The 13727-nt window shown below is 43.2% G+C and overlaps 2 protein-coding genes across 2 annotated transcripts in view; one reads left to right on the forward strand and one right to left on the reverse strand.

The window, feature by feature from the left end:
* Positions 1-637: 637 nt before the first annotated feature.
* Positions 638-8261, reverse strand: ORC6 (origin recognition complex subunit 6). The gene is made up of 7 exons (XM_084756020.1): positions 8009-8261; positions 6872-7001; positions 5242-5405; positions 4816-4905; positions 3163-3275; positions 2230-2298; positions 638-1108 (listed from the first exon to the last, which is right to left on the reverse strand). Exons 1-7 carry the CDS (start codon positions 8071-8073, stop codon positions 981-983), a joined length of 759 nt encoding a protein of 252 aa, XP_084612146.1. The 5' UTR covers positions 8074-8261; the 3' UTR covers positions 638-980.
* Positions 8262-8400: 139 nt separating this feature from the next.
* The window catches only part of VPS35 (VPS35 retromer complex component), a 37740-nt gene continuing 32413 nt past the window's right edge, over positions 8401-13727 (forward strand). Inside the window, exon 1 of the mRNA XM_084756009.1 lies at positions 8401-8549. Coding sequence (XP_084612135.1) covers positions 8547-8549 — 3 coding nt within the window. The 5' untranslated portion in view covers positions 8401-8546. The remainder of the gene's footprint in view (positions 8550-13727) is intronic.

A 13727-nucleotide genomic window follows, 5' to 3' on the forward strand; every position in this document is an offset into this window, starting at 1 on the left:
ACCTACCATTGCCAGGGCACTGTCAGTGATTATACTAATCCTGTTGACAATGTAAGTAAACAATATTAGCAGAAATTAATCAAGAGATGTGAGCTGAGGATCATAGTTTTACAAGAGAGCTACTATAGACTGTATGTTGCTCAAACATAATCTTGGTTGTCTACAATTTCCTGGCATGTGTTGCTTTAATATGTCAGGTTTTTCTCACACTAATGATAGTCAAATTGATGATTTGCATAATTCTCTTATTAGCCATAGAGGCGATTCATTCAACCCTGGCCTCTATAATAGCCACTATGTTTTCTTTAAAGAGTTAGAAGGGGTTCGAGGCCAGCCTGGTCCAGGACAGCCATGGCTACACAAAGAAACCCTGTCTCAAAAAACCAAAAAGAGAAGGTTTTTGTGTTCACAGATTGTAACCAGGAATATTAAACACACAGCATTGTCTTTTCAAGGGGAAGATATATCACGTGTCTTCTGTGCAGGAGGCTGGGACTGGTGGTGCCTGCACGATTCTTGTGCTAGCTGTAGGGGGTCCAGCATCCTTTTCTGGCCTCCACTGGCACCAGGAACACGTAAACCTATGTGTGTATATATATGTATGCAAAATACTCATACACATAAAAAAGTAAACGAATCTTTAAAAAAATAAGCATTTATTAACTTACCTATATATAACACTGATTTAGTAAAATAAGATTAAAAAACAAAATATCTAAGATGCCTTTCAGCTTGAAATTTCATTCAACTAGGTTGCGTCAGGAGATGTCCTTACGCTTAACATAATAGAAGCAAACTTATCCCAATTCCATCCCATAGAGAGGACAGACTCGAGTTGTGGAGGTGCTATGGGTGGTCTATTCTCCAGGTGAGGGGCTTGGTGCTAGTGTCTTCGCTCCTGAGACATCCGCAGCCTTGTACACAAGTTTAGACAAGATCCCCTTGCCCTTCATCTCCATGTCCAGGCCTGTACATGGAAGTCACTCTGCCGTGGCTGCTTGAGCTTTGGCAGCATTTTCCAAAATCTTCCTCTTCCATTCTTCATAATCCTGGTTCAGATCTTCATCTTTTGGTGGTTTTTGTGGGGTTTCTATTACTTCTTCTGTTTCTGTGAGAGAAAGTTATCAAATGTAATTTCAAACTTTGAGAAGAAGTATGTACCTCAATTAAGGTGAAAGAGTCAGGTCTCAAAGTGAAGTGCAACATGGCAACTTTTGCTTTTCTTCTTATACCCTAAGTAGTCTAAGACATCAAACAAGTGTGTATCTCAAGTAATCCCATCACAAACATTGTGACGTAGGCACTAACGTCACTTTTTACAGACTAGGAAACTGAATCCATAGAAATGGTGTCCTTTTCAAATGCACACAGCCAATAGGTGGTGTTCAGCAACACAGGATGCCATTAGCATCAGAATGCCTTTGTAGCCGGCGATCCTATGTAAGCAACACAGGACTGTACATCAGACATGCTAAGTAAAAGAGCAGTTGGACTCACTCGGATCTTTTCTTGATCTTTTAGTTTCAGTCTATTAGGACTTGCTGTTCAACTACTGGGCAGAGTTTTCTGAACCAAATTTGGAAAAGTTTGATGTTACCCAATTTATGAGTCAGTCTCTGCTTGAATTCTGTTTGATTTGCCTAAACAGTAGCAAAGCAGAATATGAACCCAGCCCAGTTTAGTTACCCACACTCACACACTTTGTTTTGTTGTTTTTATAAGGTCTCACTGTGCGGCCCTGAGTGGTCCAGAACTAGCTTTGTAGACCCGGCTGGCCTAGAATTCAGAGTTCTGCCTGCACCTGAGTGCTGGCACTAAAGGGGTGCTGGGATTAAGGGCATGTTCACCATACATGTACCATATATACTTTGGCCATTTTGGATATATTTTTACTTACATGTCTTTACAACATTTAATTGTTGTTTAAAGGGCTGTTTATATTGTCATGAGATGGCATCAATGTGCAGCCCATGCTGGATGGAGTTCACTATATAGACGAAGCTAGCTTTGAACTTACAGCAATCCTCTTGCGTCTACTTCTAAGTGCTGGATTTACAGGTGTGTACAACCTTACCTGGCTTGAAAATACGTTCTTACCAGGTAATTGGTGGTCAGACTTTTTTCTAGTGCTGGCTTTTGTCAAGAAAACTGTTGGGACTGTCACAGAACTGCTCACTACAGAAATCGCACAGCACCAAGCTCAGCACCCGCGACAGCCAGTGTGCCTACCTTCTGCTGCTGGTTCAAGCACTAGCTTCTTTTTCTTCAGTACTGGACTAGCTAAATCTGCAGCGTCTCCTTTCAGAAAAAGAAAAGGCGGTTTTGAGGTTAATTTTTGTATTTGGTCATTTAGGTCCTCAGCTGGATCACAGAAATTCAGCGCCCAGAGGAGTAAGAGAGATGGAGGAAAGGCAAGCTGATCTGCTGCTCTGTTCTCTGGCCACTTCTCTTCTTAGACATGAGAACTGCTTCCATCCAGCTTACGTACACAGAAGCTAGGACGAGGCATTTAACCCCTGAGTTTGCTTCTTTTGATATGGGTTTCTCTGTGTAGGCCCAGCTGACCTGGAACTTACTAAGTAGACCATGCTAGCCTTGAACACAGAGATCTGCCTGCTTTTGCCTCCCAAGTGCTGGGACTAAAAGGGGCGTGCCACCATGCCCGGCTGACACTGATATTTCTTAAAGAATCTATTTTCTAGGCATGGATTTGTAGAATCATATTTTTTGTTTTTGTTCTTTCGAGACAAGGTTTCTCTGAGCAGCCTTGGCTGTCCTGGACTCGCTTTGTAACCAGGCTGGCCTTGAACTCACAGTGTTCCACCTGCCTCTGCCTCCCGAGTACTGGGATTAAAGGTGTGGGCTACCACGCCCAGCATAGAATTGGTTTTTTTTTTTTTTTTTTTTTTGGCTTTTTGAGACAGGGTTTCTCTGTGTAGCCTTGGCTGTCCTGGACTCACTTTGTAGACCAGGCTGGCCTCAAACTCACAGCGATCCACCTGCCTCTGCCTCCCGAGTGCTGGGATTAAAGGCGTGCGCCACCACGCCCGACCTAGAATTGTATTTTTTAAAGGTACTGAACTACTTTATTTGAAGATCAGACATGTCAATTTTCTCACTAAAGAATTCATAAGTCAGCATTTTCAACTACAGAATACTCACTGTTAATCTGCTGCCCAATCTTTTCTAACTGCTTACACAGCCGATCAAATATTGCTTTTTTCACACCGGATGTAGTTATCATTTTGGTTTTGTCCACGTTTAGCTTTAGAATTCTAAAAAACAATTTCATAAATTTACCTCTTTTCACTATCACCACTTTTTTTGGCAAGTAAACCAGATCACAAACTTACTACCTTTGCCCACACTGGTCTAAGACTCTTCAGCTGTCTAGATTTTCCTCTATCCTCTATGTTGTTAGAGAGAAGCTTGGAATGTTGCTCTCTTGAGCTCTTTAGCTAAGATGCACCTGTCTGGCAATGAACAGGGCAAATGAAGACATGTGTTACAGAGCTTCGCGTGTCTCAGCTGTTACCTCTCTGCAGATTGGACTCACAGCATCTCTAAGTGTTCCATTCACTTTGAGAATGTTTCTGTTTATACCCCCACCCTAAAGCCCAAATCCTGCTCATATTGCTCTACAACAAGCAATTAAAAATAAAACAAAACAACTGAGGCTGGAGAGATGCTCAGTGGTTGAGAGCACTAGCTACTTCTCTAAGAGGGCTGGGTTCAATCCCAGCACCCACACAGTGGCTCACAACCACCTGTAACTCCGGTTTCAGGGGATCCCATGCCGTCTTTTGGCCTTCACAGGCAGCACATATGTGATACGCTGACACACATGCAAGCACGCACACGACAACCAATCATTTCATGTCCAGTTTAACACAGTTCCAAAAGTGCAGTTATTTGACTATTTACTTTTCTCTTTTAACATCAACTGCATCACCTCCCTGTCCACCCACATAGTCTTGTTGAATTAAAAGGTTGTTGTTGTTATCTGTGAACAACAATCAGTCTTAGCTATGCTGCTAACAGAGCCAAATCCACCAAAAGTGATGACTAGACAGTGAGAAATAGTTTAAAAAAAATGTTTTTGTTTGTTTTCTGAGACAAGGTTTCTCTGTGTAGCCTTGGCTGTCTTGGACTCCCTTTGTAGACCAGGCTGGCCTCAAACTCACAAAGATCCACCTGCTTCTGCCTCCCAAGTGTTGGGATTAAAGGCGTGCGCCTGGCCGAGAAATATTGTCTTTAACAGACTACTCTATGATTTCTCTGTAGAAAGTTTTCTCAAAAGGTGAAATGGCACTTCAAAGATTGATTCAAATGTAAGAATTTGTTTCAGAAATGTTTTATACTCAAATGAACAGTTATAGGCAATACTTTTTAAATAATATGCCGGGAAAATCAAACACGACTACTGTCCTGACAGATTTTTATCACTTATAAAAAGCAGGCCAGAAATGAGAATACCTTGTATACATACATGGTTCCCACTTGGCAAGCAAAGGTCTGAAAACACTAGTTCTAAGTTGGCAGCTATGTTACCAGCTAACAGGAGAATCTGATCAGTAGGCCACAAACCAGAAGCACTGGGCTGACTGTACATGAAATTAGATGTTTTGGGACTGAAGAATTCACATACTGGCATTGAGGTACACACATTTGAATCTCAGCATCTGGGACTCCGAGGCACGAGGAGCACCCCGAGTTTAAGGCAGGCCTAGGATACACAGTGCAGTCCAGGCCAGCATAACCACACAACAAAACTCTTGTCTCAAAACAACACGAAGTACCCCAAAGAACACTTACTTGCATGCTGAAAGTAGTGCAGCAGTGGTGAACAGCGGCCTGGACAAGTCAAGGTCTGCTCGCTGCACTTCGGGAAGACTGGACTCATAGCTGGGGGACAGCAAAGTTTGTGGAATCATTTGTCAGGAAGTATTATTTCAAAGGGACTGAAAATGCAATGAAACAACTCAGGGAAAAAAAAAATACAACCCAGCCTCCAACTTGGATTGTCCTGACCTAGTTAGCATTTATTTACCAGCTGTGCTGTAACCACTGACTCAAAATTTTTGTCTTTAAATATTGAGGTGGTTCACAAATATCCGTGACTCCAGTCCAAAGGACCTGATGTCTTTTTCTGACTGGATAGCACCAGGCACACATATGGTGCACATATATACATGCAGGCAAACACACACATTAAATAAATCTGTAAAAGATTATACATACCTTTGCAGTATCTTTGCAGCCATGTTCACTGCTTCTGTACAGCTGAACTGTACAGCTAGGTCTCTGATTCCAATATTTGAATTTAATCCCAGTAAACACTCAAAAGATTTAAGACAGCTCTGATACGTCTTCTTGTTCAAACCTGAGAGCTTAATTAAATAAGCCTTTGAAAGGAAAAAAAAAACACACAAATTTTAAACTCAGTATTATTATCCTTAACTACTTATTAAGTGGTATTAATTATGCTTTTGATTTTGAGTCCAGCCTTTAATGGACTCTCTCCAGCTTGTGGTATTAATTATGTACTAATTTTATTTAACCTAAAAGTCATCAATCACATCAAGCAGACTATTTCAAAGAATTCATACTATAGAAGGGCACAATCATGCATGTGTACAAATAAAAAAAAATTTTTTTTGAGACAGGGTTTCTGTGTAACCTTGGCTATCCTGGACTCCCTTTATAGACCAGGCTGGCTTTGATCTGTCTGCCTCTGCCTCCCTGGATTAAAGGTATGCACCACCATGCCCAGCTACAAATAATTTAAAAGAGATTAAACAATACAGCTTTCCTAAGCTGGACAAAAAAATTTACTGGAAAAAAAAGAGAAGTATTGGGACAGAGTGAGGAAGGCATGTGTCTGGAAAAAAGGGGGACAGAGGAGGTTAATCCACCAGTGTGGAGACTCACTCTGTCTGGGGGAAGTCAGGGAAAGCTTCATGAAAGTTTTGTAACAAAGCAGTTACATTAAGAAAAAAAGGAACTTGGCAGAAAAGCATTCCAGGGGTGCTGCATTTACAAAACCACAAGTCAATAAGTGAACATCATAGCTGGAGGGCAGGGTAAAAGAGACTGAAGAGTTTGACAGCAACGCAAAGTTAACAGAGCTTTAATGAATGCATCCTTTATGACACAAGTACTTTTAGATATATTACATAAAGAATACAGTCTTTAGTTATAATAATCCAGTGAAAGACATTTTTTTATCCTCATTTTATGGATGAAGAAACTGGCAGCTCATAGAGTTAGTATATAGTACTGACATTTGGTTTCAACATGTACTCTTCCTGACTTTAAGATTTTAAAAAAGTTAAGGATTTTGACAAGGGCCTGGCCGAACAGTGAGAGTTAATCTCAACTGTCAACTTGATGAGACGTAGAGCCTTTGGGCATGCCTGGTTAACTGAGGTGGACAGACCGGCCCACAGGATCCTGTAGGCATAAAAAGGAGAAAGTGAATTGAGAACAAAGATTCATTAATTTCTGTTTCCTGACTATAAATGCCATGTAGATCCTTGGAATTGCTTAGGTTTTTGTGCCAGGATAGACTGTACCCCTGAAGTGTACACTTAAAAACCCTCTCCTGTGAGCTGCATTTATCCAGGTAATTTATCACAGCAACATGAAGGAAGAGTTAGATGAAGAAACAAAGAAGCAGCTGGGCGTGGTAGCACACGCCTTTAATCTCAGTGCTAGGGAGGCAGAGACAGGCAGACGGCTGTGAGTTCGAGGCCAGCCTGGTCTACAAAGCAAGTCCAGGACAGCCAAGGCTACACAGAGAAACCACTCAAAAAACCAAAAACCTTCAGTGTTACATCAAATCATTCAGTGTCCTATGGAACCAACTTACTCTATCCAAGGGGCACTTCATACAGGAAGCGGCGAGGTCCAGGCATATGACAGCATTGCTCGTTTCTGAGCTCCGTGCTGACAGACCGAGGCACTTCACCTTAGAGAGCCGCAGGTACTCCTCTGCTTTCCTGGTTATAAAGGCAGTATATTCACTAAAACGTCCCAGAACTGTGTCCAACACTTAGGCAAAGAACCCAATGGAGCATGGTAGATTTGTATCCCTAATTACTGTGCAAATTCATTTGGGGCCCAGAACGCACATCCTTTGTAGAGCGGAAGTTCTTCAGATAGGACCAAAGTGACTCCAGACTTAGCTGTGTCCAAAGGCTTTTAAAGAAAAGTGAATTCATGTCTCCCCAAAACAATCCCTTTCCTTCTAATATTACTTGAACAAGTATAGAGCTGGAGGCAGGCAGGTTAGAGGAAATCAAATTCTTTTTTTCTTCCTTAAATGAGCGGTTCTCAGTTTTGGCGGCTTGGGAAAACAGTTGTGGACCCCACCCCATTTCTGGTCAGTCGTCCTGGGATGAGGCCCACGAACTTTTAAATTTCTAACTAGATGACATTGTTGTTGTTGTTTTTCGAGACAGGGTTTCTCTGTGTAACCCTGGCTGTCCTGGACTCGCTTTGTAGACCAGGCTGGCCTCGAGCTTATAGCGATCCGCCTGCCTCTGCTTCCCGAGCGCTGAGATTAAAGGCGTGCACCACCACCGGCTAGATGGCATGGCTGCTGCTGCGGATCCAGGGCCACACTTGAAGAACTGCTGTTTTAATGATTACAGAGTCCTCTCTTCAGATCTATTTAGCGACCCCCTCTCACCTGACTGGGTGTTGGGTGAGACCCACTACGCTCTCCTGCTGTAGCGTTACTTCCTACAACAGGTCGATAATAAACGATCCTCCCAATCTTAATGGCTTCTGAAAACTGACGCTATCTGGGCCACTCTTGCTACGTTTTCCCCATGCATGGCACTAGCTAACCAATCAGTCCCCAAAGCCACTGGGGTCTTTCTGGATTTCTCACGCCCCGACCAGTGTGCCATCATTCTCCCACTGCCAGTGTCTCCGGTGTTGCCTTAGGAGAATCCATGGCCACAAGTCAGGGATGTCTCCCGGCACGGCCGGCCACACTCACCTCAGTACACTGGGCTCCGCAAGGCCGAGGCGAGGGGCGAAACGCCGCACGAGCTCCGACTCCATCACCGGAAGAAATGCGCGCGGAAAGAAGTGCGCGCGCAGACGTCAAGAAGGGCTAAGACCCACCCCCGGCGCCTCCAGATTGGTGGCGACCGCCTCCCAAGAAAACCAATCCTGGTCTTCCCTCTGCGCATGTGCACACGAGGATGCGGGCGGATCGGGCGAAGGGAACCAGCACAGAGCTCCATCTCTGTCCTTCCTCTGCCGCGGGCCCCCTTAACTAAGACTTCCCTTCCGGTTGTCCCTAAGCCCGCCGCGGCTCGGTCCTAGTCTCGCTCCGCCCCGTGCACCCCGCACCGCAGCCTGACCCCCCCCCTTTCTCTCCAAACCACGCGAGACTTGAAGTAGGCCAATCGGAAGCCCGCTGCCGCCCGAGGGCGGGGCTAGGGAGGGCGGGGCTCGGAAGGCAGCGTCACCTGACGGCGGGCGGCTCCGGAGGAGTAAGCTCTGCTGCTTGCGGGTCCCCGGGAGTAGCCATGGTGAGTGAGGGGGAAGCGGTGGGCCTGGGTTGCCCGGGGTCGCAGGCCAGGGCTTTCTTCCAGCGGACGGGAGCCATGGCGCGCAGAGTAGGGGCCCCGACGTTCCGTTCGAGCCCGATCCCAGCTGGGCTGGGCCTGCGGGATATAGGGCACGGGCTGGGAAGGCCGCGAGGAGGCTGCGGTGGGTTGCGGTGGGCGGTGGCGCTGGATTTGGTCCGAGCCCCGAGCCCAGGCGGCCGTCTCTAAAGGGGGGGGGTGTCTCTCGGGCTGCAGGTTGTGGGTGTCGGTGGAGGCTTGCGTCAGCCCCTTGTGTGTGGAATGGCCACCCTTCCCCTCTGAGAGTCGGGAGCCCAGGGCTGTGTGGAGTTGAGGCAGCCAGGAGCGCCTGAGCTGCTGGGCTGGCGCTGAGGCTGGGTCGCGCGCGCCCACATGGTGCATTTCCTTCCAACCTTTGTGCTCAGCTGTGCTCGCAGGCCCCGCGTCTTTTTTTTTTTTTTTTTTCCCTTTCCCTGCTTCAAGAATGATCTTTCAGTGGGGCCGCAGTGGTTCCCCGGCAGAGCGCATGAACCCCCTTCATCTTGCAAGTGTCTGTCAGCGAATTCTAGGGACCTGCTCACGTGAGTTTCCCGAAGGGCTCACGCGTTCTTTGAGTGAACCGAGCCATCAGAAAGGGGACAACTTTTTCTTTCGCGTTTGTTCACTGAGGCTCCTAGCTCACTTGCTGGAAGCAGTCATTCCCCTTTGGGGTTTCTCTGCGACGGTAGCAGTGTGGCCCTGGCCGTACAAACAAGAACTTCCTCAAAATTCGAGTCCTGTCTGTTTTCCACAGGGCAAGTTGTCACTCGCATCATACTGGAATTTGATGTAATCTGCACTGGACAGATACTGTTTGGGGGCGTTGGTATGCTAATGTCCGTTTTAGCTATTCAATATTCATTCTTCGTGTTGTCATTCATTCTATGCCTTGGCACATATTTCATTTTAAGGTGTTAACAAGAAAAAACAGCATTAAAACTTTTTTTTTTTGGACCGGAAGTTTGAGAACATCTTGTTAGGCTCTGACTAGCCTGGTGTCATGGCCATCCTCAGTTCCAGCATGCTGAGTTCTGATCTTTTGCTCCCATAATTCGGTAAATCTTTTGATGTATACTGCCTAATACAATATATTGTCTTACAAGATGATTTTTCCTCCCTCAGAACTTGTATAATTGGGATTTGGTACATAACTGGTGTGGTTTAATTTTAGAATTTGTTTCTCAACCCTTACTGGTTGACAGAGTGTTATAATACAAAGCATTTGAGGATACACCATAAACGCCACCAATTATGTGCTGAGTGAACCAGACTGGAGCATAGTTTTCCCTGTAGATCTATTGGAAAATGGAACCTAGGTATCAGTTCTGTCAAAGGGAGTTTTTATGATTTGAATAGGCATTCAGCCTTTAAGCCTCATTTTTACATCTGGAAACAAGTGTTGATCTCATTGGTTCTGTACTCTTCAATATCGAGAGTCCAGTTCAACTAACCAAACATTTGGTGTACTTTCAGTTTTATAGAATGTGCTAGACACTGGATAGAAATAAGTGGTGGAGATGTGCTTTTGAAACATATTGTGTAATACAGTACTTTGGGGTCATAATGGGAAAGAATTGTGTTAGGAGCTTAGGAAAGGCTTTGGGTGGGTGGGGGTTAACACAAACAGATTCTGAGGAGAATGAGCAGAAATTCTCCACAAAGAGAAGAAAGAATTTTGCCATTTAATGTTCATTGTGTGCCCATCACAGCATTTCTGGGGTATTGCTGAGTTAGTGTGTGTGGGACTCAGCTGCGGAGTTAGTTCTTTGTTTACTTTTTCTTTTTTCAGTCCTGAGAATTGAACCCAAGGCCTTCATTCAGCCTGCTAGACACAAACTCCAGCACAAAGTTCCCAGCCCAAGTTCCTGTTCAATTGTTATTCTCAGTTCTCTTTGAAGTATAAATTTGTGCTTTATCATCAGTTTTAAATACCACTTTTTGGGGGGGGGTTCAAGACAGGGTTTCTCTGTGTAGTTTTGGCTGTCCTGAACTCGCTTTGTAGACCAGGCTGGCCTCAAACTTACAGTGATCCGCCTACCTCTGCCTCCTGAGTGCTGGCATTAAAGGCATGCACCACTACACCCTGCTTCTTCTTTTTCTTTTTCTTTAAAAAAAAGAAAAGCCCTTTCAACAACATGATGATTCTGTATGCTGATTAATTTTCACTTTACAATTTATATTGCATTGTCATATTACACCTGTAGTTTATAGGAATGAAAGTTGACCAACAAATAGGTTCCTACAACCTTTCAAACTGGATAAGTAATAACTAACACTTATGGAATGTTCATTACTAAGTGCTGTGCACATTCTGAACTTTATGTGTGATATTTTATTTTTCTAGTTTATACCAAAAATTTGTGACTTCTCATGGCCCATTTTATAGGCTGTTTATACACAGTAACCAAAGCTGGAAACAATCCACATTGAGTGATCAATAAATGTATATATATATAAATACATACATATAAATACAGTGGAATATTGCACAGTCTTTAAAAAGAGAGAAATCCGAGCTGGGCATGGTGACGCACACTTTTAATCCCAGCACTCGGGAGGCAGAGGCAGGCAGATTGCTGTGAGTTTGAGGCCAGCCTGGATAAAGCGAGTCCAGGACAGCCAGGGCTATGTACACAGAGAAACCCTGTCTTGAAACCCCCCCACCACCCCCCAAAAAGAGAAATCTTGACAAATGCTTTTATACAGATAATCCTTGGACATAACCCTAAATGAAATAAGCCAGACCCAAAAGGAAAATTGGTACATAATTCTATGTATATAAGCACCTATAGTAGTAAAACTTAGAGAAAAAAGTAGAACTGCCTAGCTGAGGGACATTGGGGTATATGATAACTTCAGTGAGCCTAGTTTCTATTTGGAAAGATGAAAATGTTTTGGAGATAGAAAGTGATGATTACTGTACAGCACTATGCATGTGGTAAATCTTACTGTTACGAAGTTGTTTTGGACTGGAGAGATGGCACAGCAGTCAAAAGCATTTAAAAGCATTAACTCTTTCTGAAGACCCAAGTTCAGTTTCTAGTACCCTTGTTGGGTGGCTTACAGCCGCCCCAAACTCCTGCTCTCCATGATCTCCTTACATTCTTCCAGTCTCTGTGGTACAGCACGTACCCTCCCCCAGATACACACATACACACATACAAAAATGATAAGCCTTAAAAGTCCTGATCACTACTTCTAAGTTCACCCTGAGCTATTGTAAACTTAGAGGACTAGCCACTGTGTAGTAACTGTCATTCAGTTAGAGTCTGGGGATGTGGCTTGGTTGGGAGTGTCTGCCTAGCATGTATGAGGCCCTCAGGGTCTAGCCACAGCATCACAGAAACCAGGACAAAGGAGCATATGTTTGCAATCCCAGCACTAGGCATGTAGAGACCGTAAGAGTGGAAGTTCAGGGCCATCCTCAGCTACAAAGTGAGTTCAAAGCTAGTCTAGGCTATATCAGACCCTGACACAAGAAAAAAAGCATTTTTCATTAAGTTAGACTTTTTTTTTTAACCTTTATTTTGGTTTTGGTCCTTTTCCTTTTTCTCTCTTTTTAAAACAAGGTTTTACACTGTAGGTGGGGCTGGCCTTGGATTTGTAATCTTCAACCTTCTAGACAGATTATAAGCATGAGCCATCTAGTTTTAAGTCTGAATCCTTAAATGCTACTGTCCTTTTCTGGAAAAAAAAATCATCTTAAGATTTATTTCTTATTATGTATACAGTGTTCTGCCTGCATGTACACCTCAGGCCAGAAGAGGGCATCAGATCACATTATATAGATGGTTGTGAGTCACCATGTGGTTGCTGGGAATTGAACTCAGGACCTCTGGAAGAGCAGTCAGTGCTCTTAATCTCTGAGCCATCTCTCCAGCCCTGAACAAAATCATCTTATGCTAATATTTCTCCTATATAAATGAACAGTTCTTTAAAGTTAAAACACTTGTTTTCTTTTAAATTCGTTTATAATTAAAATAAATATTTTAATTAAAAAATTTAAATTATGTGCATGCACGTATTTGTATGTGCTTGTGAATGCAGGTGCCTGTGGAGGCCAGAGGTGTTGGATTTCCAGGATCAGAAGTTATAGTTGGTTGTGAGTCACCCAGTGTGTGGATGCTAAGAACTGGACTCAGATCTTCTTCAAGAGCCCTAGGCACTCTTAACTACTGGGCTATGTCTTCAACCCTCTATGATTTTTAAAAAGAAATAGTTGTGGGGAAACTAGTTTATTAGCAAAACAGCACAGGGAGGTACATGGCATTGCTCATTACTCAAGTTTTTTTCTTTATCCAAAATAAACCAAGACAAAGTTTTCAATTCAAAACTAAGCCTAGACAAAGCTTTTGATTTTTATAAACCATTGCATTTCAGAAGCAGATTTTGTTTGTTTGTTTGTTTAATCTTAATGAACTAAGCCACATGTGGTGGTGCACACCTTTAAAACCAGCAGGCAGAGTCAAGCGGATCTCTGTGTTCAAGGCCAGCCTGGGAAACTGACTTGAAACAAAACAAAAAACAACAACAAAAAAGGATTTTCATTGTCTTAGATATGAAACATGAAATTTTACATTCATATTTATATGTAAATCCTTCTACCTTTTCTATCATTATGAAGAGAGGTGCTTTTTTTCTAGCCAGTCTTAACATTTCTTTAGTGAAACTTATATAAAATGATCAGGTCAGTGGTTTTTGATACATTCCCTTTTGTTCCAAAATATCTTCATTATCTTAAGAAAGTTTCTGTACTCATTAATTGGCAGTTTGCCCTTCTTTCTTTCTCTAAATTAGTATATCTGTGGATGATTTATCTGTTTAAGATATTTCATATAAATGGAGCAAGCATTTGGTGTAGTGTGTCTACGTTTATTTATATAATATTTATGCTTCAATACTAGAGACATTTTAATAGCTTAACAATAGTCGGTTGTGTGTATATACCACAAATCCATGAGTCTACTTGTTAGTTATCTTTTAAATCAAATATATGATCTGAAAGGCCTCAAATCAGCTAATCTGCAGTGAACACTCTTGAAGCACACATTGTGTATACTGGATCTCAAACACACGATTATATATAATTACATTGTTGGGCGT

The sequence above is a fragment of the Acomys minous genome, assembly GCF_964271855.1.
Source record: "Acomys minous genome assembly, chromosome: 14".
Lineage (NCBI taxonomy): Eukaryota > Metazoa > Chordata > Mammalia > Rodentia > Muridae > Acomys > Acomys minous.